Below are 26,430 nucleotides of genomic sequence, written 5' to 3'. Positions count from 1 at the left end.
AGAGACAGAGAGACACCTGCAGCCCTGCTTCACCACTTGCAAAGCTTTCCCCCTTCAGGTGGGGACCGGGGGCTTGAACCTGGTTCCTTGTGCACTGTAACATGTGCACTCAACCGGGTACACCATCACCCGGGCTAACGGAGCAGATTCTTATGTTGTCTCAGTTTTATGAAAGATGAACTGTTCCTCTCCATGGTTATGTAAATCTGCTTTCCTTTTTGTATAAAGTGAAACTCTTTACTAATCCATTTCCTGTACCTGCTTTTAAACAGCTCTATGTTCCTCTTTAAGGAAGTAATAAACCCATGAGAAGCCTGCAACTGAAATGGTCCCCTACATGGGCACACTCAGGTTATGTCTGGCTTGATTCTTAGCGAGGGCGAGCTTGGGAAAAGCTCAATGAAACTAGTGTTACCAGTGTAAAAAACTGAGTCATGGCAACCATACAATCATTTATTTTCTCTCTCATCATTTCAAACAACAGTATCACAGAGAGAGTAGAAGTGAGAAAGAAATAAGATGATAATCTATTGGAGTTGATGCATGAATGAGCTATATCTTCTCACATGACACTGCCACATAAACCAGGAGATACAGGGTATCTGCTTGTGGTTTGAGAAGAAGCCCCTGCCAAAATTTGTTCTTAATTAATAGCACACTCAGACATGCACAGCTCAGCCTGTACCCCAGCATTCTCAAATATCACCTTTGACACATACAAATAGATGTGAAAGTGAAAGCTAAAGTCCTAGAGAAATCATTTCATCAGGTACACACTGAGTTCACTTTCCCACTGTTAAAAAATATTTGTATTAGTTTCCCTCATTAGAGTTACTGTATTATACTTTTTGTGTCTGTACACATAGGCACATGTGTGTATTAAAAATTTTACAACAAAACAGAAGACAAATACCATTCAATTTTCCAGCAATTCAAAACCTTAAACAGTTAACTCAGAAGTTTCCAGGGCTTCTGAGTGGAAAAGTGGGGGCTCTTTCTCTTTTTTCCATACCTCTCTTGTTGGTTCTTAGAATTGTTTCAGAAGACAGCAAAGCATTTCCACTGGCTACTTCATGCATGGGCTTTTCTGGAGCTTTGCTGGTGAGAGGGTCTTTCTTCATCTCCTTCTTTATTTCCTGTGAGTAGAGAAGAAAAAAGATAGCAAGATTGTAGTTTGAAATTTTAGAATGCCTCTTTAATGACTATTTTAAGCTTCAGCTTTCTGGAAAAGATCTCCACTCAGCATAATATCATGTTCTAAAAGCACACCATTTCCTTTATTTTTCTAGCTTGCTTTCCTCACATTTATTAGAAAGTCCTATAAAATGGAATAATGTTCCAGATGTGATGCAACCTCATGTGACTATGGTCATTTCAACTGACCAGAATGAGAACGATTGACTCACAAAGGCCACTATCCAGCTCCAACGGAGAGCCTGTTCTAGTTTTTGAGTAATGACAAGTTTTGACAAAGCACACCAACCTCTTAAAAACCTTCTGGTTTCTATTCTTCCCAGCAGGGGTTGAGAGAAGTATATTCCCAAATCAGCAGAGTGCTCAAAATTATGCTAACCCCAAAAGATGACTCAAGTTCATTTACGGTCACCAACTGGCTTTCTAGCTCTTGGCAAATAAAAACATAAGGAAAACAAACTAAAATAAATACTATCATTTTTAGACCAGGAGTCAACAAACTCCTACCTATCAACCTTTTTGTAAATAAGTTCCACGGGAGGGGGGGGGAGCAGTGGCGCACAGGATTAAGCACACATAGCAGATAAGTTTCACTAAGAACAAAACTACCGTCGTTCACTTAAACCTCTTTTGTGGCAACTTTGATGCGTATAGCAGAGTTCAGTAGATAGAACCAAGGCTAAAATACTTAATAGAAAAGGTTTGCTCTGGGTGGTCTCTTCTAAAAGCTCCATTAATACCTGGATTCTTAGTCACTACTCAAGGAAATTGAAAAAGACACAAAGAAGTGGAAAGATATTCCATGCTCACAGGTTGGAAGAATTAACATCATCAAAATGAATATACTACCTAGAGTCATATACAAATTTAATGTTATCCCCATCAAGATCCCAATCACATTTTTTAGAAGAATAGAACAAATGCTACAAATGTTTATCTGGAACCAGGAAAGACCTAGAATTGCCAAAACAATCTTGAGAAGAAAAAATAGAACTGGAGGCATCACACTCCCAGATCTCAAATTGTATTATAGGGCTGTTGTCATCAAAACTGCTTGGTACTGGAACATGAATAGACACACTGACCAGTGGAATAGAATTGAGAGCCCAGAAGTAAGCCCCACACCTATGGGCATAACTAATCTTTGAAAAAGGTGCCCAGAATAATAAATGGGGAAAGAGGAGTCTCTTCAACAAATGGTGTGGGAAAAAATGGGTTGAAACATGCAGAAGAATGAAACTGAACCACTATATTTCACCAAATACAAAAGTAAATTCCAAGTGTATCAAGGACTTGGATGTTAGGCCACAAACTATCAGATACTTAGAGGAAAATATTGGCAGAACTCTTTTCTGCATAAAATTTAAAGACATCTTCAATGAAACAAATCCAATTACAAAGAAGATTAAGGCAAGCATAAACCTATGGGACTACATCAAATTAAAAAGCTTCTGCACAGCAAAAGAAACCACTACCCAAACCAAGAGACCCTTCACAGAATGGGAGAAGATCTTTACATGCCATACATCAACTCAGTCAAGAGTTTAATAACCAAAATATATAAAGAGCTTGCCAAACTCAACAACAAGAAAACAAATAACCCCATCCAAAATTGGGGGGAGGACATGGACAGAATATTCACCACAGAAGAGATCCAAAAGGCCGAGAAACACATGAAAAAAATGCTGCAAGTCATTGATTGTCAGAGAAATGTAAATAAAGACAACAATGAGATACCACTTCACTCCTGTGAGAATGTCATACATCAGAAAAAGTAACAGCAGCAAATGCTGGAGAGGTTGTTGGGTCAAAGGAACCCTCCTGCACTGCTGGTGGGAATGTTAATTGGTCCAGCCTCTATAGAGAACAGTCTGGAGAACTCTCAGAAGGCTAGAAATGGACCTACCTTATGATCCTACAATTCCTCTCCTGCGGATATATCCTAAGGAACCCAACACATTCATCCAAAAAGATCTGTGTACACATATGTTCTTGGCAGCACAATTTGTAATAGCCAAAACCTGGAAGCAACCCAGGTGTCCAACAACAGATGAGTGGCTGAGCAAGTTGTGGTATATATACACAATGGAATACTACTCAGCTGTAAAAAATGGTGACTTCACCGTTTTCAGCCGATCTTGGATGGACCTGGAAAAATTCATGTTAAGTGAAATAAGTCAGAAACGGAAGGATGAATATGGGATGATCTCACTCTCAGGCAGAAGTTGAAAAACAAGATCAGAAGAGAAAACACAAGTAAAACCTGAACTGGAATTGGCATATTGCATCAAAGTTCAAAAAGGATGACAGAGGACCTAGTGGGGGTTGTATTGTTATATGGAAAACTGGGAAATGTTATGCATGTACAAACTATTGTATTTACTGTCAAATGTAAGACACTAATTCCCCAATAAAGAAAATTTTTCCCCTCCAGGGTTATTGCTGGGCTTGGTGCCTGCACCATGAATCCACTGCTCCTGGAGGCCATCTTTCCCCCCCTTTTGTTGCCCTTGTTGTTGTAGCCTCGCTGTGGTTATCATTATTGCCATTGTTGATGTTGTTCGTTGTTAGATAGGACAGAGAGAAATGGAGAGAGATGGGGGAGACAGAGAGGGAGAGAGAAAGATAGACACCTACAGACCTGCTTCACTGCCTGTGAAGCGACTCCCCTGCAGATGGGAAGCTGGGGCCTCAAACCGGGATCCTTATGCCGGTCCTTGAGCTTTGCGCCACATGTGCTTAACCCACTGTGCCACTACCCGACCCCCCAATAAAGAATTTTTTTTTAATTTTTTAAAAATTAACTCAAAATAAAGACAAAAACATAAATAAAATGTATTTTAACATAAAAACTGATACAATTATTTCAAATTGCTTCAATAATTTATTGTGTAATTCAATTGAAAAGCAGAGTTTTATGGACCCAGGATCGTACTGACTAAGGAACAAGAAATAATGACCCTGGGTCTATGCTCCCAGAGGGATAAAAAAATAGGGAAGCCATAGGTAAGGGATGGGATACGGAACTCTGGTGGTGGGAACTGTACCCCTCTCATCCTTTGGTCTTGTCAATATTTTTATTTTATAAATAAATTAATAACAATAAAGAAATCTAAAGGTTTAGACTCAAAGCATGACTGTGATGGAAATGGTTCATGGACAAGAAATACATTCTTAGGGGTCAGGCGGTGACACATCCAGTAGAGTGCACTTGTTGCCATGTGCAAGGATCTGGGTTCAAGGGCCTGGTCCCCACCTACATTGGGAAAGCTTCATGAGTGGTGAATCAGGGCTGCTAAGTGTCTCTCTTTCTCCTACTCTCTCCCTCTACTCTCAGTTTCTCTGTCTCTATAAAACAATAAGCTATACACAAAATGGAGGACCCCCCCCCTCAACTCTTCATCTGCACTATTCCAGCCTTTAGGTTCATGATTAGTCAACAACTTGTTTGGCTTTATATGTTAACTCTCTTTTCAGCCACCAGGTCCCATGCTAGCATGATGCCAACTAACCCCACCAATGTGTCCTGGAGCTCCAATTCTCCAGAAACCCACCCCACTAGGGAAAGAGAGAGGCAGTCTAGGAGTATGGATCGAACTGTCAATGCCCACGTTCAGTGGGGAAGCAATTACAGAAGCCAGACCTTCCACCTTCTGCATTCTAAAATGACCGTGGGTCCATACTCCCAGAGGGTTAAATAATAGGAAAGCTATCAGGAAAGGGGATGGAGTATGGAATTCTGGTGGTGGAAATTGTGTCGAGTTGTACCCCTCTTATACTATGGTTTTGTCAGTGATTCCTGTTTATAAATAAAATAGAAATGAAAAAGCTAAAAAAATTAATATATTTAATTTTTTTTTATTCTATAGAAGGAGAGTGGGGCCAGAAATGGGGATTGGCCCCTTCCTTGCTGTGAACATGAAAAGGCAAAATAGGGCAGGGGTTCACGGTTCAGCCAGGACAGAGGGAGAAAGAAAGCAACAAAAGTTTGTCAAAACATTGTCCCTGCCCAGCAGCTTCCTACATATGGACTGTTAGTGACCACTTCCAATTTCCTGATACTGACTATGCTCACAACAGCCTCAGCCTCCCTCCCTCCCCCCAACCTTCCTCGACAAGGCCCCACCGGAAACCAGCAACTGTGGCTGGTGCTTTGCTGGGTTGAAACTTTTAGCTGCTATCCCAGGTCAACAAAGCACAAAGCTGCATTCAAGTGTGTGTGTGTGTGTGTGTGTGTGTGTGTATGTGTGTGTGTGTGTACACTTGTGTGTGCAAGCATACATACAACACCTCAGCCCAGCACCTGCTGGAACAGCAGTTTTAGCAGTCAGGGGTTTCTGTACTCTCCTACCAGATGGCATCAGGGGACAATCTGTAAACATAACCCAAACCACCTGAGCCACAGGATGGGATGTTTAGTGCCAGCTGCCAGCCTGCTATGGCTCTAGAAGCAAAGCATTCAAGCCACCAAAGGGGCCCATTCTCCGACTGTTGCTTCTTTAAGGGATAAACAGTTGCTCAAACCTCACTTTCCACCACCATGTGGATATGATGATGCATACATGGATTTTCCACCTGGATACAACATGAAGCAATGATACAACCACTGACTTTACCAAGGGGTAGTTCAATGGGGTGTGGGCGACCTGGCAAGCATTTGCTTAGCACTATCTGTTAGTGGCAAGTGGTAGGGAAAACTGAAGGAGGAAAGTGCTAGGAAGACAGCACAGTGGTTATGCAAAAGGCCATTCACACCTGAGGCTTTGAGATCCCAGATTCAATCCCTAGCACCACCATAAACTAGAGCTGAGCAGTGCTCTGGGAGGGAGGGGAGAGAAGTGGAGAAGAAAGAAAACTAAAGGAAGGGCAAGCATTTGTGAGACTACGGTGGCGATGAGAGGAAGCCTCAAAAGCCATAGTTGTCAAGAATGCTCATACCCAAGGCTTCAGAGTGTAAATCATCAGTGCTGTTACTTACTTAAAGACACAGATAGTCAGGGTATAGACAACCTTTTTCAGAGGTTTAAAAAAAAAAAAAAACTCCTGTATCTCAAGACTGATGGAGGCTTGGCATGGACAGTAAGGTGGATGCCATCAACGCTATACTGATGTTGCAACAACACTAGAGCTGTGTGTGTGGAGGGTCCCCCTGAGTGAAGGGAGAGAGCTCACACCAACCAGTCCTGCTTCCCCCAAAATACTACGATGATCAGAATCTAAGATGGCCCATCTGTATCTAGAGATCCCTCAAAGTCCCACTAAAGCCACTCTAGCAAAAATTTTCCAAGATACATTTAGGTGGCTGCCTCTATAACAGCTTTATTGGATAAATACATAATGTGTCCACAATGCAGAGCAGACTAGCACATTCTGCCTTCTGGTAAGCTAAACTGTCTGGGTGTGGTTGCTGGATAGGTGGAGCTCCCCCTGTCTCTCTCCTCACCTGTTATAAACTAAATGTTTGAGGTTGGCCGGACCAACCAAAGTACTACACAGTGAGACATCAACAAAGGTCCAGTCTAGAGACATCTCCCTCTTCTCAGGTCCTTGTATGTTTTCTCCCAACCCTGACACCAGTTAGGATGAAGACTTTTTGGGAAATGGGGAGAATGATACTATGAGTCAAAGGTCAGAACTAGTCTTGGCATCACCATTTATTAGGTGGGTGATCTTGGGAGCAATACTGAAAGCCTATGAGCAGCTCTTTCATTGTCTCTAAAAGAAGTCAATGTTTTGGCACCATCACAGAGAGGTGTCTTCAGGATTAAGTATATTAAGTAGTGGACAGGAGAGTGATACACAATTTTTTTTGTCATCACCATTAAGTAATAAATACTATAGAAAAGAAATGTCCATAATTATACAAATGAACTTCACAGTTATAATGTGGAATGAAATAAGTCAGACTTAAAAAATTAGATACTGTATGATTCCATTAATGCAAAGTGTAACAGCAGGCAGAATTAATCAATAGTGTAGCAGTTACACTCAGGAAGGTACTAATTGGAAAGGGCCCATGGGAGCCTTCAGAAAGGGCAGAATGGTTCTAGAATTTGGTCTGGAGGATGGTTACACAGGTGTACACATACCTACAACCCCCTTCAACTGTATTTCTAATATCTCTGCACTTAACTGCATGCTACCTCTGTTAAAAAGATCAGCATACCAACAATGACAACATGAATAACAACAGCAATAATAACTACAACAACAATTAAAAAACAAGGGCAACAAAAGGGAAAATAAATATTTTTAAAAAAAGGTCAACATGGGGGTTAGGCAGTAGTGCAGTGGGTTAAGCGCACATGGCGCAAAGCACAAGGACCAGCACAAGGATCCCAGTTCGAGCCCCCAGCTCCCCACCTGCAGGGGGGTCGCTTCACAAGTGGTGAAGCAGGTCTGCAGGTGTCTATCTTTCTCTCCCCCTCTGTCTTCCTCTCCTTTCTCAATTTCTCTCTGTCTTATCCAACAACAGCAAGAGCAGCAACAACAACAATGAAAAGAAGATGGCCTCCAGGAGCAGTGAATTTGTAGTGCAGGTGCCGAGCCCCAGAGATAACACTGGAGGGAAAATATCAACGTGAAGGGCTGGGTGGTGGTGCACCTGCTTGAATGCACATGTTACAATGTGCAAGGACCTGAGTTAGAGCCTCCGGTCCTCACCTGCAGGGGAAAGTTTTGCAAGTGGTAAAGCAGTGCTGCAGGTGTCTCTGTCTTTCTCCCTCTCTATCTCCCCTCCCTCTGGCTGTCTCTATCCAATAAATGAATAAACATAATTTAAAAAAATTAAAAGATCAACATGAATATCTAAAGCAGAAGGCAAGTCTTTCAAATTAACATGCATCCATATCCTGTCCTAGGTCAAGACATGAACAACTAGTGTTTGAGTGTTTTAATATGCATCCCAGGGGATAGAAAACTCTCTGGAATCAACATTAAGGAGACAGACTGGCAGCATGTGCCAGCTGCAGACCACCAAATGGAGAAGGCATGGGGCAGCTGCTTTGCTGAGTGGACCTGCCCCCTCTGCAGTGCTCTTCCTCTCCACAGCTGCTTTACTCCCATCTGGCAGTGTTCCCCCCCTCTGCCCCTCCCTCCCTCTCCCACTACCAACAGTCTGAGCACACAGAGCAGGCTGTTGCCATTGACACCAGGGGGAGTTGAGTTCACCCTGACCTGCAGGAAATGCAGGCATGGACTTTGCTCTGTAGCAGAGGAAGGCTGACAGCTTAAGGCAAAGTTAGAGCCCAGAGAGGAGGTGCCAACTCCAACTTCCCTCAAACCTGCTCTGCTTCGTTCTGGAGGAGAGGTTTCCCTTGGGGCCAGATGCAGCTGTTGTAGCATCATAGCTGTGCCCTCCATGTTCGTTCATGGAAAACCTTCTTCCAAAATTACTACTGGGAGAGATAAAAAGAAGCCACTAGAAGCAAACTCGTATGCTGTCTCTACTGTTTGAGAGTGCTGAATAGATGAAGAATCCTAAAATAGCACATATCTACCCCCACACACATGCCTGCTATCTTGCTCCCTACCCCCAAAGTGAGTTTGAGGAGCAGCCGCCCATGGATGTCCCCTATGTGCACAGTCTGCGCATCCCTGGCACTTGGCTCCATGCACAAAAGACTAGTCAGTCTCAGAAGTGACAATCTCAAAACTGCTAGGGAGGCAGCAAACTTTCTGAAAGCAGTAACAGACTTACAGGGGGGAATTTCAGCCTTATCTGTAAAATTCTGTTTCTTAAATATACATCTATATTAAAATAACCTATGTTTGGGGGCTGGGCAGTGGTTCACCCAGTTGGGCACACACACTACCATGTGCAAGGACCTGGGTTCAAGCCCTCATTCCCCACCTGCAGGAGGGATGTTTCATGAGTAGTCAAGCAGGCTTGCATCTTTCTCTCTCCCATTTTACCTCCTCCTCCCTCTCAATTTTTCCTTATCCTATCTCATAAAATGGGGGGGGGGTGACTGGCTGCTCAGAGCTGTGGATCATAGTGATAACCCTGGTGACAAGTAAACAAAAACTATGCAGCTGAACCACAACATGTACCACTACCATTGTTGTTGAGCGTGGGCCGCGGAGATGAGAGGGGGTCCTGAGCGAAGAGGAAACACAAATCTTTATTTGCGCTGGCACCTCAGAGTTGGGTGCTAGAGAAGCAGGTTGGGCCACGTGGAGGTAGCAAAAATGGCTGCCTCAGGCAGTAACCTTTCCTGCGTCTGAACACCGGGAGGGAAGCGCTGGCAAGAGAGAGAGGTGCGGAAGAAGAAAGGCTTTTATAGGAGCAGCTTTCGCGAGAATGGGAAGGGGGAGGAGTAACCATAGCACTCCAGGATAGGATGATAACTCTCGTGAGAATGGGAGGCGGGAGGAGTAACCAAAGCACTCCGGAAATCTCGGGGATACAGACAATGCCCTGAGGGCATAACATGGCAGAACAGGCACTCTGAGAATGTCCCAACTCTTGCGGGAACTAGCAGTAGCCTGAGGAGACAACATGGCAGATGTGACTGCATCGGCATAATTTCCCAGCATACCATTAGAGAATATATATGATATAAATATGACAAAATATGAGAATATGGTGATGGGCACACTAGCATTTGGCTTGTGCTGTTTTTTTCAAAGTTTGAGAGATTTCATTATTTCCATTAAAATTATAGACTGAAACCATGTTGATGCCAACTACAATGGCTTTCCTGTATCTACAAAATATTCTGCCTGCCTAGATACTCTCCTCACCTACCTCCTATTGCATATTCCTCAATCACTCCAAAGCTAACCTTGTCAGACAAAGTAAAGACTACAGAAGTGGAATAAGGACAAGAGACTAGCATACTCTAATGATGACTCTTTAGTCACTACCAAGCCACCCTATCACCTGGGGCCCTGGTCAGGGAGTCCTGGGATTCCCACAGAGAAATGGTGGGCCTAGACCTTTAGCGGATCCCTCTCACCACTATCACTAGGCATCTCCATCAGGAACAACATAATGGATCCCTTTGTAGGTCCCTATAGGACCTTGCCTGCAATGTGGACCAACAATGGCAGGGAATGTTCCATTCTCCGAATGGAGGCTGGGTAACATACTCTACCTTCCACCTGAGGAAGATGGGTCCTGAAATTAGTGCACAATGGAATGTCCCTAGCCATGACCACAGAATGCCAGCTCAGACCTGCAGGGATGTAGAAGTTACACAGGCTCCTGTGCTGAATATGGGCCCCAGATCAAATTGATGGGGTTTACAATTAACAATATTTATATATATTTCCCCATAATTGGGAGCTATTCTCTTCCCTGATCCAGCTTTCTAGTTCTTTTTCCAACTATGACACCATCTCCCCAAACAATAACTTAGGTTACCTGCGTATTAGATGTCAAGCTCAGGCAAAAACTAGTAGGGTCGGGGAGTCGGGCAGTAGCGCAGTGGGTTAAGCACACGTGGCGCAAAACACAAGGATCCTGGTTCGAGACCCTGGCTCCCCACCTGCAGGGGAGTCACTTCACAGGCGGTGAAGCAGGTCTACAGGTGTCTATCTATCTCTCCTCCTCTCTATATTCCCCTCTTCTCTCCATTTCTCTCTGTCCTATCCAACAAGGACAACATCTATAACAACAACAATAATAACTACAACAACAATAAAAAAAAACAGCAAGGGCAACAAAAGGGGAAATAAATATAAAATAATAATAATAAATTAAAATAAAAAAACTAGTAGGGTCATGGGCCCCTTGAAATATACCTAAAATAGACCTATTAGCTTCTTCCCAAATGGAGACCCCAAATCTTCATCTGCAACATTCTTGTCTTCAGGTTCATGATTAGTCAACAATTTGTTCTGCTTTATATCTTAACTCTTTTTCGGGCACCAGATTCCAGACGCTATCATGATGCCAACCTGACTTCCCTAGGCAGATGACCCCAACAATGTGTCCTGGAGGCCCACCTCCCCAGTTCCCTACCCAACTAGGGAAAGAGAGAGAGAGAGGTTGGGAGTATGGATTGACCTGTCAACACCCATATTCAGAGGGGAAACAATTACAGAAGCCAGACCTTCCACCTTCTGCACCCCATAATGATCCTGGGTCCATCCATACTCCCAGAGGGATAAAGAATAGGAAAGCTTTCAAGGGAGGAGATTGGATATGGAGTTCTGGTGTTAGAACTGTGTGGAATTGTACCCCTCTTATACTATGGTCTTGTCAATATTTCCATTTTATAAATAAAAATTAAAAGAGACATAAAAATAGTCTGCTACTTAGCGCAGTGTTATTGCATATCACCTATGATACACCTATATTTTCAGTCCAAAGGTAACAAGACTCATTTTGATTTTCAGTAACAGAATACTTCTCATCATGGTTCTGTGCAAATCCCCAACTGCATATTTAGAATATGATATGACTGCAGAATTATTTCCCAAGAATCACAAATGACACACAAGTCCAGACAAGAAGTTCTTGACCTGCAGAGTAGGAATGAATTCCTCAAAGAGATCAGCAGGCTAGATACTGAACAAAAATGAGAACAGCTACTTCTATGTCCCAAAGAGATAATATGGCTTCCTGGCAAACAACACAGTTACCTTCATGACTGTCGGTGCCTTAATGTCTAGCCAAGCCCTGAATATCTAGACTGTTTCCACTGGATCAAAAAGTGTCAATACCAACCAGTTACCTGGATATGCTTTCATGGGCATTTAACAATTATCTGTCAAGTAAATGGCCAATTGAACAGACAGTTGGGTGAGAGGGACTTATTTTCAATTCAGCCCAAAGTTGCAATAACATGGAGCTCCATATTAACCTGACACTAACCGAGTGATGGTCACAGGACCACAGCTTCTCACTTTATGGGATGCACATCTGGTTTAGGAATGACACGAAGAAAATATAGGAATAAAAGTCCTGTGTTGTTCCATTTTCTTATCCAAGCAATATTTACTTGTAACACTTCTTTATTAGACTGGTAATACTAATTTTTTAATTTCAATTTATTCATTTAAAATTTAAACCTTAAAAGTACTATAAGAGAACTGAGAGAAAGATTTTATAACCTCAGAGTAGGAAAAACTATTTGACACTCTGACAGGAAAATCCAAAAGCCACAGAAGGGCTGATAAATTCCAGAAAAGTAATAACATATCCAAATAAGAAAGAAATGAAGAAAATTCATCTACTAAGACCACAGTCAAAGTGTAGGAGTATGACCTGTTACCATGGAGAGAACTCTATAAAGTATCAGCGAAGAGATTTTTTAAAAATCATCAAATAGAAGGAAATGTCACAGAAAAAAAACCAAACATACAAAAATATGCTCAACAGCATTCATAAGAGAAATATAAATTGTAGCAGAATTCATTTAATAATATCTGTGCAGTAATCACCACTTCACCAATAGAAAGATTCTGAATCCTTTCTTATACCTAAAACTGTAACACTTATACCTATTAGATTATAATGTTTACACAATTTTCTCTCCATAGTTTGGGTTCTCTCAGAATATCTGTCTGTTTTCATAGCACACAGTTGGTATCCACACAGAATAAGTATGAGATGTGGAAAGACAGAAGCACAAAAACTTCCCAGAAATAGGCACATGATTTTTAATTACAATGAAATCTCAGTCTTTTTAAAAATATAATTTATTTATTTTAAACACACACACCAGAGCCCTGCTCAGCTTTGGCTTATGGTGGTAGTATGGATTGAACCTGGGACCTTACAGTCTCAGTCCTAGAAGTCTTTTGCAGAACTATTATGCTGTCTCCCCAGGTCAGTATCAGTCTTCTTAATAGTAGATACTATAAAATTTCTCAGTGAACCTCTCTGAGACCTTGTAAAATATATTAGTTCTATTGATGCAAAATATAATTTTTTAAACTTTTTATCTTTATTTATTTGATAAAGACAGCCAAAAATCAAGAGGAAGGGAAAGGGAGAGGGGGGAGGGGAGGGGGAAAGGGAGAGGGAGAGAGAGATGGAGCTGCTTCACCACTCCTCAAGCTTTTCCCCTGCAGGTGGGGTCAGGGGGCTCGAACCCAGTTCTTTGCACATTGTAACATGCACTCAATCAGGTGCACCACCACCCAGCCCTCAAAATACAATCTTTTTTTTAACCTGTCAGCTTCAAAATAGGATAATAAAGTCTTGGCAATAGTGTAGAGAAAGCTGCTCCCTCCTATTTTCCAATGAGAATATAAATTGATATATAAATCAGCGCAACTGCTCTGAGAGGCAAAGTGGCCATTACCTATAAACATGTAAATGCCTTTTGAATCAGTAATTCTACTCTAGGAATTTAAGCCACAAACATACTTGCACACATGCAAAATGTCATATGCATAAAGTTAATTGTTACAGTACTGCTTAAATTAGCAAAAGACTGAAAGAATATAAACATGTGTCAGTAGTGGATGCACGAATTATCGTAAAATCCATACTATACAAATCTCTTCGAGAATGAGTCAGGTCTTTAAGTACTAACAAAGATAATCACCAAGACATGTCACAATTTTTGTTTTTTGTCATCAACAAGACTTCACTACTTCGGTCAACTTTTTTAGAGAGAGACAGAGAATGGGGCCGGGTGGTGGCACTCCAGGTTAAGTGCACATAGTACAAAGCACAAGGACTGTCGCAAGGATCCTGGTTTGAGCCCCTAGCTCTCCACCTGCAGGGCTGTCATTTCACAAGCCATGAAGCAGGTCTGCAGGTATCTTTCTCTTCCCTTCTCTATCTCCCTCTCCCCTCTCAATTTCTCTTTGCCCTATCCAACAACAACAAAAAAAGAAAAATGGAAAAAATGGCCTCCAGGAGCAGTGGATTTGTAGTGCAGGCACCAAACCGCAGCGATAACCTGGAGGTGAAAAGACAGAGAGACAGAGACAGACTGAAAAAGAGAGGGGGAAGGGACTACTTCACCAGTTTCCTTCAGTGCCATGGAGGCTGGGCTGGAAACTGGGTTGCATGAATAACAAAGCAGGCAGAAACTAATGACGTTGGCTAGCATTTGTGTGCATCCACAATATGTAATGCAGAACAACAAACTGATAACTAAGGCTGCCCCCAGGGACAGGAACATGGTGGCTGAGAGACAGATAAGCATAGATTTTGTCACTTTTCATTGGTATCATGGGCCTGTTAACCAATACAAAAATGTACTTAAAAATTAGTAAGTGAAATGTGTTTGTTATTCTCAGTCACTAGACTATTGATGACTACTTCTGCAAATAACAAAGAAGTTGACACTATTCCCTAATGTGGTTTGGTCATAATATTTCTACTGTTGATTTAAAAGATACCAACACTACCAATCACAAGGATGACAGAAGAAATAACACATACAAAGTTTAAAAGAAAGCTCTTCAGCCTATGTATTTCATCAAGAAGAGGGAAAAGGTAAATTAAGATGAGGATGAAATCATGTAGGTCCAATTATCAAATACTCTTTCAACTATAGGAAATAAAAATTGAAATACAAGTATAACTGATGGCATTACAAACTGAAAATAAATATGGGGGCACAATACCCAATCTTATTTGTAGATTTATTGTAGGTAGAATAGTTTGCAAAGACTCATTGACTACAAGCACGAGGGACTACAAGCACGAGGAGTAAAATAGCTGGAATGGGATTGGCTGATTATACTCAAAAAGGTTAATTACATAATTTTAAAATCAGCTCCCCAAGGTGTGGGCACTTTTTCCACTAAAGTCTCTTCTGGAGAAACTACAATGTGTTTCTTACAGCATCATAACTACTCCAAGAAGTAGTATTACTTCACTCATTGGAATTGTTAGATCATTTGCTCTTGGAGAAAGACAAGGGATACCCAAGGTCTAATATCCATTTTGACCATCTTCTTTAACAGCTTTGATGGTGATTAAGAGTCTGTGCTCTTATGGTCTTTTTGGAGTCTCCATGAGAGCATGGACCCTGTTCTCTGTGAGTCCGTAAGTCTTTTTCAGATACTGCATGAGAGTAAGTAGTGGGGCTCACTCAGACTCTGTTCTCAAGCAATCAACGTTGGCCATCAGGCATCCAATAAATGTCAGACATTCTCATTAACATTTGAAAACAAATAATATATGCCAGGTAGAAATGAAAGCAGTGCATGTATGAGTGCAACAATAATTTTTAGTCACAACTGTACCTAAGATTAATAATAGAGGTATGTAAATGCACTAGGGTTTTTTTAAAAATTAAAAGAAACTGAACATATTCTTTATTTTCCTAAGGCTTCTTAAATGTGGAAATGGCTTGCAACTGTAAAGAGTATACTACAAGTAATGTACTATTACAAGGGTTTACATGGAGTGACAAATTTTCTGCTCCTAACTACATTAAGAAGTGGGGAGCACTATTAATCTCTTTTGGACAGATGGGGGAGGGGGCCCCAAGAGGGGACGAGCACACAGGCAATAAAGGGCTGAGTGAGGTCTGGAGTCAGTCAGGCAGCCAAGCGGTGCTCCTGGCTCTCACATCAAGCTCCACCCACACAACGTGCACACTACTAATGTTGTTTTCCTTTTGCTTTGAAAACCAGCTGTCATTTAGAAGAGCAGAGACAAGGAAATGAACTATAAAAGAAACTTCCAGAAGTGGCCAGTGTGAGAGCCAATGTTTGTAAAAGTCACTCCAAAGTAGAAAAATTCTTGAATTTTTGCCAACCCCCTTCCAAAAAAAAAAAAAACCACCTGTTTACTGGTTGTTGAAAGAATGTTTATATACATTTTCATCTAGGACAACTTGGTTGTCAAGAATAAATTATTCCAAGCCCATGACAAAACAATGTCGTTTCATGCTCATTTCCTTTGAGACAGCTGGGCATTTTCATTTCTCAGAGCTGTAGGGTGCTATGCAAATTTCACCGCAACAACTCTAAGATCATTAATCTAAAGAAAGCATGTGCCAACAGAATACCAGATTTTATATTGTTTCAGCAAAGAAGAGGAGGGGCAGGTTAACCTAATTACCCTATGTGTGGTCACCTGACTATGGTTAACGAAAAGATCAAGTGCTAAACTGTACAATCAGCAGAAAACTGCCAAGTAATGAGGCATTCATACCACAAAATGGGGGTGAAATTCTTGCATTGCTTGAAACCAGATACTGTAGCAATGAAAATAACCAGGCAGAGCATTTTAATTATCATAAGAAGCTAGGAGCATAACTATAAATCAGTCTCTCTCTCTCTCTCTCAAACACACGCACACATGCACGCGCGTGCACACACACACACATACACAGGAAATATTTCTAGCAAAGGATGGCTAACTAGAGCTGAAGTCATCAGGAATCAGACACAGGTGGGCACTCATGAGATTTTCTCTAGAGCCATGACTGTGCACTTGGCACTTAACACTTAGGGACCCACTGCTGTCATTTCCCTTTCCCATAAGGAGCAGCTGGCTATGGAAACAGCAGCAGTGGCATGTGCAGCTGACACTTCAGTTCAATCTCTGCCTCTGACACCGCAGAGACTATAAGCTTGGTACCACACTTTTGGTGGTTGCAAAATGAAAGATTAAAATATTTTGAAGATCAAAGGAAATCCTGCTGATGGTGCAGCACCTATGTCAGGGCAGTCAGGATCTAGCAACAAGAGTGGGTACCCCCACTTGCCATGAAACACGGAGCAGGTACTGAAGGGTATTGGACTACTTAAAGAAAAAACTTCCTAGTATAAGACTCTTACTATGGTGAGTCTGGCAGAAGTCTCAAAAATGTTCACTTCTACATACTCTCAGAAATCTACTGGAGAGAGGGTATTTCACCAAATCAAGTGAGTGAAACTGAAGAAGAGCTGGCCCCCAGAACTACCAGTAATGAGAGGAATTTTCCAGGTGGGCTGCTAGGTGGCAGCTTCTAGGGCAGCCAGTTGAAATTAGAAGGCATTCATATTTTTCAGGAGAGAGGAGGAGAGAGAAACACTAAGAGACATTTTATTTTATTTCTTTTCCCTCTTGCTGCCCTTGTTGCTTTTTTTTATTGTTGCTGTAGTTGTTATTAATGTTGTCATTGTTAGATAGGACAGAGAGAAATGGGGAGAGGAGGGGAGAGAAAGACAGACACCTGCAGACCTGCTTCACTTCCTGTGAAGTGACTCACCTGTAGGTGGGGAGCCGGGGGAGGGGGGCTTGAATCAGGATCCTTACGCCCATCCTGGCGCTTTGTGCCTCCTGTGCTTAACCCACTGCACTACCGCCCCACTCCCTAAGTGGCATTTAATAGAGCTGTTTAGTTCACAGTATGAGATCTTTATGACCTAAGATAACTCAACAAACAAAAAAGAGAGATATTATCTCTAGGGTAGGCTGAACAAAAACTTATATAAGGAAATTAATTATAGTGTTTTCTTGCTTCAATACTCACCAACAGTGCTATAGGAATGAAAACATCAAATATAGATTATTCCCAAACCTAAGGTATAAGTATGTGGGGATGAGGCATAGGGGAATTGGGTAAAGGAGGTAAAATCCCGAACTACTATAATAGGGAAGAGAAATGTCTAGAACTGACAAAGCAAGAGATAGCAGAGCATGCATATTCTTCAGAAGCACAGCAACAAATATTAAAAGTAAAAATTTAAACTGAAAATGATTATCTCCTAAAAGTAACACAAGGACATGAGGAGAAGGGATGAAGACACTTGGTTAAAAAAAAAAGTAAAGCATACATATAAAGCGGTATTAATCAGAAGGTAAAGTGTGCCCATTCCCCAGTGAAATCCCATTAGGAATCATTAGTGAGGGAGGGTGGGAGAGGGTGTGTGTGTTATTTGTTAGGGTGTATGTCTGTGTTATTTCCATAAATTGTATGAACTCAATAAATATGTGGCATCTGTGTGTCTCTGTTATTTGATAGGGGGTGTGTGTGTGTGTGTGTGTGTGTGTGTGTGTGTGCGCACGCGCACGATTTCCATAAACTGTATGAAGTCAATCACTATGTGGCATGTTGCATCTTGCTTTCTTTCACTTGACAGTATACCCTAGACATCTCTCAGAGCTGTGCTGCCATTGCTTACAAAGGCACACAAGTGGGAGTTTGGGCAGTAGTAGCACAACGGGTTAAGCACATGTGGTGCAAAGCACAAGGACCAGCATAAGGATCCTGGTTCGAGCCCCTGGCTCCCCATCTGCAGGAGGATCGTTTCACAAGCAGTGAAGCAGGTCTGCAGGTGTCTATCTTTCCCCATCTCTGTCTTCCCCTCCTCTCTCCATTTCTCTCTGTCCTATCCAACAACAACGACATCAATGACAATAATAATAACCAGCACAACGATAAAACAAAAAGGGCAGCAAAACGGGAAAAATAGCCTGTAGGAGCAGTGGATTCATGGTGCAGAGACGAGCCCCAGCAATAACTTTGTAGAAAAAAAAAAAAAGACACACAACCCCTGTGGAGGCTGTAGCAATATCAGACTAGACACATGAGTAGTGTTGGGGGAGAGAGAGAGAGAGAGAGAGAGAGAGAGGGAGAGGGAGAGGGAGAGGGGGAGGGGGAGGGGGAGGGGGAGGGGGAGGGGGAGAGGGAGAGGGAGAGAGAGAGAGAGAGAGATTGATTCATGTGAGAAACAAAGAGGCAGGGACAGAAACCATAGCGTCACTTTTGCATTTAGGGTGATGGGATTGAACCTGGGCTTCATACATGCAAATCCTCTGCTCTGCTTGTTGAGCCACTTCCCTGGCAGCTGGAAAGGATATTTCAGAACAAGGAAGTTTGCATAATCAGAACCACCTAGATTAAAGGGAACTGAATCAGAGCTCAAGGTAGGAGACCCTGAGCAAACGGAAGAGTGGAAAATTCAGAACAGAGACATCTCCTTCAGAGCCATGTGCCACTGTCTCTGCCTTTTTTTTCCTCTGCTGAAAGCAGAGCCTTGTTGTAGTGGAATTTGGTTCAAGAGCCGGGGAAGCTATATGCTTGTCACAGTACCATAAACGGAAGTGCACCAGCTGTTATCACTGGCTTTTCTGGAATGCTGATGGGGGCAGGGCTTGTGATACAAACTGTGGCCACCTTTGAGATTTGGCAGTACCCCTGCAGAGACCATGGGGCCCAGAGGTGGAGACCAGTGTGTGAAATACACCTCTGCTCCTGCTCCTGATAGGGGGCTATATCATTCCCCAGGTAGAAACTTTGCACAGATTCACAAGCATCACTGAGGAACAAATCTCAAAAGTGAGATTTCCAAATCCAACACTTGGTGTGTCCTGACTTCTACCAGATAAAGCAAATTTGGCCTCAAAAGACTTAATCTCTCTCTCTCGTTTTTTTCTTCATTTTATTGGGTAGGACAGAGAGAAATTGAGAGGGGAGGGGAAGGTAGAGAAGGGGAGAGAAAGACAGACACCTGCAAACTTGTTTCACTGCTTGTGAAGTGACCCCCTTCCCGCATGTGGGGAGTCCGGGGCTCGAACCCAGATCCTTGCACTTCATACGATGTACACCTGGTTGAGTGCCACCTCACAGCCCCTCAAAAGACTTAATCTCAATTAAACTTATAACAACTCCATGAAAGAGCACTGTTTTTCACTGAGAATCATTGAATTTTTTTTTTTTTGCCAATCCGATAACAGACAGTGGTGTTTTATTTCCTTTTTATTCGTAACAATGACTGATGAGCTTTTACTAGGCTTACCCTCTATCTACTTTTCTTTTTCTGTGATCTGCTTGTTCATGTTCTTTGTCAACTGTCCGGGAAGCACAGTGCCTGTTTCCTTTGTCTTTTAACTATGTTGCAGGATTTCCCTTCTTTTTAAAATGTTTCTATTAATTCTAAAAATTCAAGTTCTTTCCATACAGAAGTTTCTCGATGTTGCTTAGTAAGATCCATCCATCTTTTCCATAAGATCTTAGGTTTATGATATGAATGCAAAGCTTTTCTCTAATCAAAGATTCTATTCCTAGATTCTGTTTCAGGTGGTGGCACAAGGACACAGGTTCAAGCCTCTGGTCTCCACCTGCAGGGGGAAGCTTCATGAGAGCTGAAGCAGTCCCAATTTATCTCTGTTATATAAAAATAATCATTTTTAAAGCAATGATTTATTTTATAACAGAGACCATACTGTTTCCCTTTTTCTTTTTTTTTTCCTTCTTCCCCCACCCCTGCCCTCACCCTTCGCACCCCTCGAGACCATACTGTTTTCAATAGCAGCTATAGTATTTTACACTCCCACCAATAGGATATAAGGGCTTTATCTGTATTCTTACAAACACTTATTATTTTCCAGTGTTTGTTACCGTAGCCATTCTAATGGGCATGAGGTGATATCTATCTCAGAGTCCACAGGCAGAGCAACTACTCCAGCCTGGCAGTGTATGAGGTGATAACCAATCATGGTTTTGACTTGCATTTCCTTCACAATTAATGATCAAATATAAATCTTCTTTGGTAAAAAAATATATATATGCTCAGGGGGAGTCAGGCAGTAGCGCAGCGGGTTAAGCGCACATGGTACAAAGCGCAAAGAACAGCTTAAGGATCCTGGTTAGAGCCCCTGGCTCCCCACCTGCAGGGGAGTCGCTTTACAAGTGGTGAAGCAGGTCTACAGGTGTCTGTCTTTCTCTCCCTGTCGTCCCCTCCTCTCTCCATTTTTCTTTGTCTTATCCAACAACGATGACAACAATAATAACTACAGCAATTGGGTTAACTTTGAAAAATCCCTTTGTTAGGATTTTCTGTATAATACCCAATATCACCATAATTTATGTCCTTTGACATTATTTGTATATAGCTATGTCACCAGTTGCTTCTGTTCTCCCTGGTCGAGGCTTTTGATAGAGTCAACATATCAAAGACTCAGCCTATGTATTAAAAAGACTCAGTCTGTGCTTTAAAAAGTTTGAGGCATACAATCAATTTTCCCCTCTCATATTAATTAGAGATTTATACAAATTAATAGGAGTGTACATAAACACCATTTCACCATGAAAAGACTGTATCCCATCCTACTCCCCACCTCCCCCCACCGCTCTGCCAATTACCAAACAATGTGATTATAACAATAACTATCTATTGTCTTCTTGAACCCTAAGACAGCAGGAACCTCACATCTCCACTATAGAGCCTTTATTTCCCCCAGTCCTGGAACCTTAGGGAGGGGCGCACTTTCCTGCATGCTTCTCTTAACTCATACCAAATAATATTGCATCCGCCGATCACAACCTAATCAATGCAACGAGTGCCACCTCAACATGCTTCACTTCAGACTGTGTCTGGAGACTTCAGGTGTGGAATGACAACCCTTCAGTTTCATCACTCGGGTGAGACCCTTCCTTTCATAGTATCTTCTAATTCCATTCCAGGTGGTTCATTTCCTAACGAAGTCCCAAAACCTAGATATAGACCAGTTCCGTGAGATAGAGCATATGTTCACACATAACCATAAACTAGGGCAAAATATATACCTGAAAGCAGAAGTACACAATAGTCTACAGTGAGTACCCCCCAACACTTCATCTGCACTCTTCCACCTTTAGGCCCATGATTCTTCAACAGTTTGTTTGGCTCTTTTCAGCCACCAGGTTCCAGATGCTAGCATGATGCCAAACAGACTTCCCTGGACAGACAACCTCACCAATGTGTCCTGGAGCTCCACTACCCCAGAGACCCACCCTACTAGGGAAAGAGAGAGGCAGGCTGGGAGTATGGATCGGCCAGTCAATTCCCATGTTCAGCGGGGAAGCAATTACAGAAGCCAGACCTTCCACCTTCTGCATCCCACAATGACCTTGGGTCCATAATCCCAGAGGGATAAAGAATAGGAAAGCTATCAGGGAGGGAATAGGATATGGAGATCTGGTGGTAGGAATTGTGTGGAGTTGTACCCCTCTTGTCCTCTGGTTTTTTTTAATGACTCCTTTTTAAAATAAAATAAATAAAATTTAAAAATAACTACAGCAATAAAAAACAAGGGCAGCAAAAGAGAATATATATATATATATATATATATGCTTACGTGGTGAAGCAGGGCTGCAGGGGTCTTTCTGTTTCTTTCCCTCTATCTCTTCCTATCCTCTCAATTTCTGTCTCTACCCAATAATAAATAAATAAATAAATAAATAAATAAATAAATAAATAAATAAGATTAAAATAGAAAATAGGAAAAAAAATCTCAGGTTCTTTGCACATTTTTAATCAAATTATTTTGTTGTTGTTGGAATACAAGAGATTTTTTTTTAATTTATTTATAAAATGGAAACATTGACAAGACCATAGGATAAGAAGGAAACATTTCCACACATGGCCCAACCCCAGAGCTCCATATCCAATCCCCTCCCTTGATAGCTTCCCTATTCTTTATCTCTCTGCAAGTATGGACACAGAATCATTGTGGGGTGCAAAAGGTGGAAGGTCTGGCTTCTGTAACTGCTTCTCCGCTGAACATGGGCATTGGCAGGTTAAGAGATTTTTTATCATACTGGATATCGGTCCCTTATCTGCTACATGATTTACAAATATATTTTTCCCATTCTACTGTCTATTCACTCTGTTGATTGTCCCCTTTGAAGCCCATAAGTTTTTGATTTTGATGTAGTTAAATTAATCTTTTTATTTTAGTTGCATATGCCCCCTCCTTTTTAAAGGAGTCTAGTGATTATCATCTCCCTACTTTAAGAACCTTTCCTTTAATCCCAGCTGCACAATCAATTTTGTCACATAAGGTAACACATTCACAGAATCTGAGAATTAAAATCAGGACATCCTTAAGGGGGCATAATATGCTCTATCTCATCTTTAAAACAAGAATATTAACAGCATCTAACGTAAGAGTTATTGTGACAACACAATAATGCATGGACTGAGCTAAGAACAGTACTTGATTTACAGAAAAGTTAGCAATCATGATCATACAATACAAAGTGTCACAGGAGAGAGTGGAGTGTGACTGAGTCAGGTAACGGTAAGAGAGAACGCAGCGACTGTTACTGTTCAGTCAGCCTAGGTGGATGAAGTGCTTCCCCCCAATCACTATGGTGATGAGAAATGAGTAGGATCGGGAGGGAGGTCTGACTAGAACAAGACAGAAGAGCAAAGTCTAAATTTTTTCCAAATTCTGACACTGGTATTAAGATCGTGAAAATCCTGTTTTCTTCCTAAGAAGTCATGTCTACTTTCAGATAGTAGCTGCAAGGTGGGGTTGTTTTTCTTCTTCTTCCTCTTCCTCTTCTTCTTCTCCCTCTCCTTCCCCCTTCCCCCTCCCCCTTCTTCATTTATAAAGATACATATTAAGTTGAATTTCTGGGTCTCTTTAATAAACAATCACAAACTTTCTCCCAGCAAACTATTTTTAGACTACAAAAGGGACTTTTTTGTTGTTTAAGGAGCAGCAGTAGCAGCTCATATTTATAAAATTTATCCTCAGAACTTAAAAACAGATGCAAAAATTTGGTGACAACTGTCCCACTCTCATCCCTCAACAGCAAAAAAAAAAAAAAAAAAAAACATGCACAGCATACACTGAGGCTCTGTTTCATCTGTCTGCTTTGTCTTGCTTTGCTGTTAGTCTCTGCATCTCTCTTCTCCTTGGGACATTCACAGTGAATAGAAGGTAAATCCAAGAAGGAAAAGAATTACCACTGGCACCAATCTCATATCTCCCTTTCATACATGCTGAGAAATTGCAATTATTAACTGACTTGCAATGTAGAACAATTTCTCAACTTGCCCTTGTCCTCATGCTAAACCTTCTCCCTTCCCCCACCCCAAGAGAGCCTCAGCTCCTGCAGTGCACTGTCTTTTCTGACTTAGAGGTTAATTTGCTCTGAACCCAGAAAACACTGGGGAGCCTGACAAATGGGTGGTGTGGTTTTAGGTCACACACAGGAGACATGTTGATAACAATGCCCTGCAATGGTATTAATTTTCCAATCGGCTACAATCAGACATACAACATGCAGACAGACAAAACACACATGCTGGTTGCAATTTATGAGATTTATTTTACCAAACCATAAACACAGATAAAGAGAACTGCAGGATTTATTATCCTCCACAGCTATCTTGTTGCTCTGAGTCCATTTAGGCTACGCAGCTGTAACAAGCCCAGTTTAACCAAGAGAGACACTCCCAAAAGGTTAAATAGAGAAAGGACACACCAGTGACTCTGTCTTAGAACACACTAGTGACTGTCTGAAAGCCCAGTGATATGTAAGAGAGAGAAAAACACACAGTAATATCTGGGGTTCTACAAAAAACACAACACCATCTTATAATTCATACTCTATCAATGTGAGCTTTAAATTCATTACTTCTTGCCTACAACTCCAAAATTCACTCAGGGTGAAGATAAAATTCACCTAACTCTGTCTTCCCTGATCCAACTTCCTAGCCCTTCTTCCAGCTATGACATCATCTCCCCAAATAATAACCTAGGTCCACCTGCATATCAGATGTCAGGCACAGGCAAAAACTAAAAAAGTCAGGGGCCCTTTGGAACATACCTAAAATAGAACTACTAGCTATTTCGAAAATGGAAAGCCCAAATCTTCATCTGCAATATCCCAGCCTTTAGGTTCATGATTAATCAACAATTTGTATGGCTTTATATGTTAAATCTTTTTCAGCCACCAGGTTCCAGATGCTACCATGATGCTAACCGGACATCCCTGGACAGAAGACCCCACCAATGTGTCCTGGAGCTCTGCTTCCTCAGAGCCCTACCCCACTAGGGAAAGAGAGGACAGGCTGGGAGTATGGATCAACTTGTCCATGCCCATGTTAAGCAGGGAAGCAATTACAGAAGCCAGACCTTCTACCTTCTGCACCCCATAATGACCCTGGGTCCATACTCCCAGAAGGACAAAGAATAGGGAAGCTATCAAGGGAGGGGATTGGATACAGAGCTCTGGTGGTGAGAATTACACCCCCTTATCCTATGGTCTTGTCAATGTTTCCATTTTATAAATAAATAAATTTTAAAAATTTTGAATGAAATTTAAAAGAAAAAAAATTCACCTAACACAGTTGACTTGTTCACATTTGCCAAAGGGTGCATGTCATGGTCACTCCTAGACACCTTGAACAATTTCAATTGGCATCTGTCTCGAAGTTTAGATAATATGGACAAAGAAAGCATATTTTCAGTCCAGGAGGTGGTGCAGTGGAGAAAACACATTTTCTTTGAATAAAAAAGAGATATGGACATTTATTTGTAAATCTGCTTGAAAGAAATAAAATATGCTGAATTTTCAAAATGAAAGACATTCACAATAGAAAGACTAAAATGAAGTCAAAAGTTTCCATGTCTGATTCTTAATTCTGCATTGTGTGATGAGCATCCCCATAGTCTGACTTATAAGTCAACATCTAAGTAGAACATGAATTATTTCAGACTTGTCCTACATCCACAAAAGCCTAGATGGGGCTATTAAAGGCATTTAGGCTAAACAAAGAAAGGGAAATCAACATAGCTTGCTTTCCTGTCTGCCCAAATTCAGCACAGGTATTTTTTAATTAGTAAGATCCACTTAATGTTTCCTTTCTGGAAGCAGAGATACTTCCTCTGAAGCAGAGACTCTCAACTTCACTTATGAGATCATGATGAGCAATAGTTTATAGCTGTATTATAATTCATCTCCATTACAAAAAGTCACTGCATGTTTTTGCTCCTTTTCAAATCAATATTATGATTGATTCAGCATCAGGTGCCAAACAGAAGACATAGACACCCAGAGCTATGGTACTTGTTGGAAGTCTGACTACACTTATGACATAAGTGCCAAAATGCACATGGGTCACTTCTTATGTTTCTCTAGTAGATGTTTAATGCTATATGTGCATGTAGTGAGTCAAAGGACTGGACTGTCACATTCCTGATTGAGTCTAGAGTACTAAAGCTAAGAAAACCCCCTAGAGATGTCTCTGAATGTAATGTGGTCACTGTCTTTAGCCTTCTGTCTAATCAGTAGTATGAAGCATTTCTAAATGGCAGAGAGCACATCCAACAGCATGTCATCAGAGGTCAAAATGTAGAATGTTATTTTTACCATGCTCTTATGCTGTACTCTGACTAAGGATTTGGACCACGATTCGCTCCCATTTAAAATGGGTCTAGGGCTGGCAAAATAGCTCATTCAGAAAAATGTACCTGCTTTGCCTTGCAAACAACCCAAGTTTGAATCCAGGACCCCCCCCCTCATTGGAGGAATTGTTGGCTCTATGGCCTCCATCTCCACCTACCTGTTTGAAAAAGTCGACACAGAGCAATGAAACACCAATGAC

The 26,430-nt window shown here is 41.5% G+C and overlaps 1 protein-coding gene across 3 annotated transcripts in view; it reads right to left on the bottom strand.

The window, feature by feature from the left end:
• The window catches only part of SH3KBP1 (SH3 domain containing kinase binding protein 1), a 447,635-nt gene that overhangs the window by 254,372 nt on the left and 166,833 nt on the right, over nt 1–26,430 (bottom strand). For all 3 annotated transcript variants that reach the window (XM_016195163.2, XM_007538851.3, XM_007538858.3), the window contains one exon: nt 1,013–1,136. In XM_016195163.2, coding sequence (XP_016050649.1) covers nt 1,013–1,136 — 124 coding nt within the window. The remainder of the gene's footprint in view (nt 1–1,012; nt 1,137–26,430) is intronic.

This window comes from Erinaceus europaeus, chromosome X (genome assembly GCF_950295315.1).
Source record: "Erinaceus europaeus chromosome X, mEriEur2.1, whole genome shotgun sequence".
Lineage (NCBI taxonomy): Eukaryota > Metazoa > Chordata > Mammalia > Eulipotyphla > Erinaceidae > Erinaceus > Erinaceus europaeus.
Note: the sequence above shows the minus strand (reverse complement) of the source record. Positions and strands in the feature narration are given on the sequence as shown.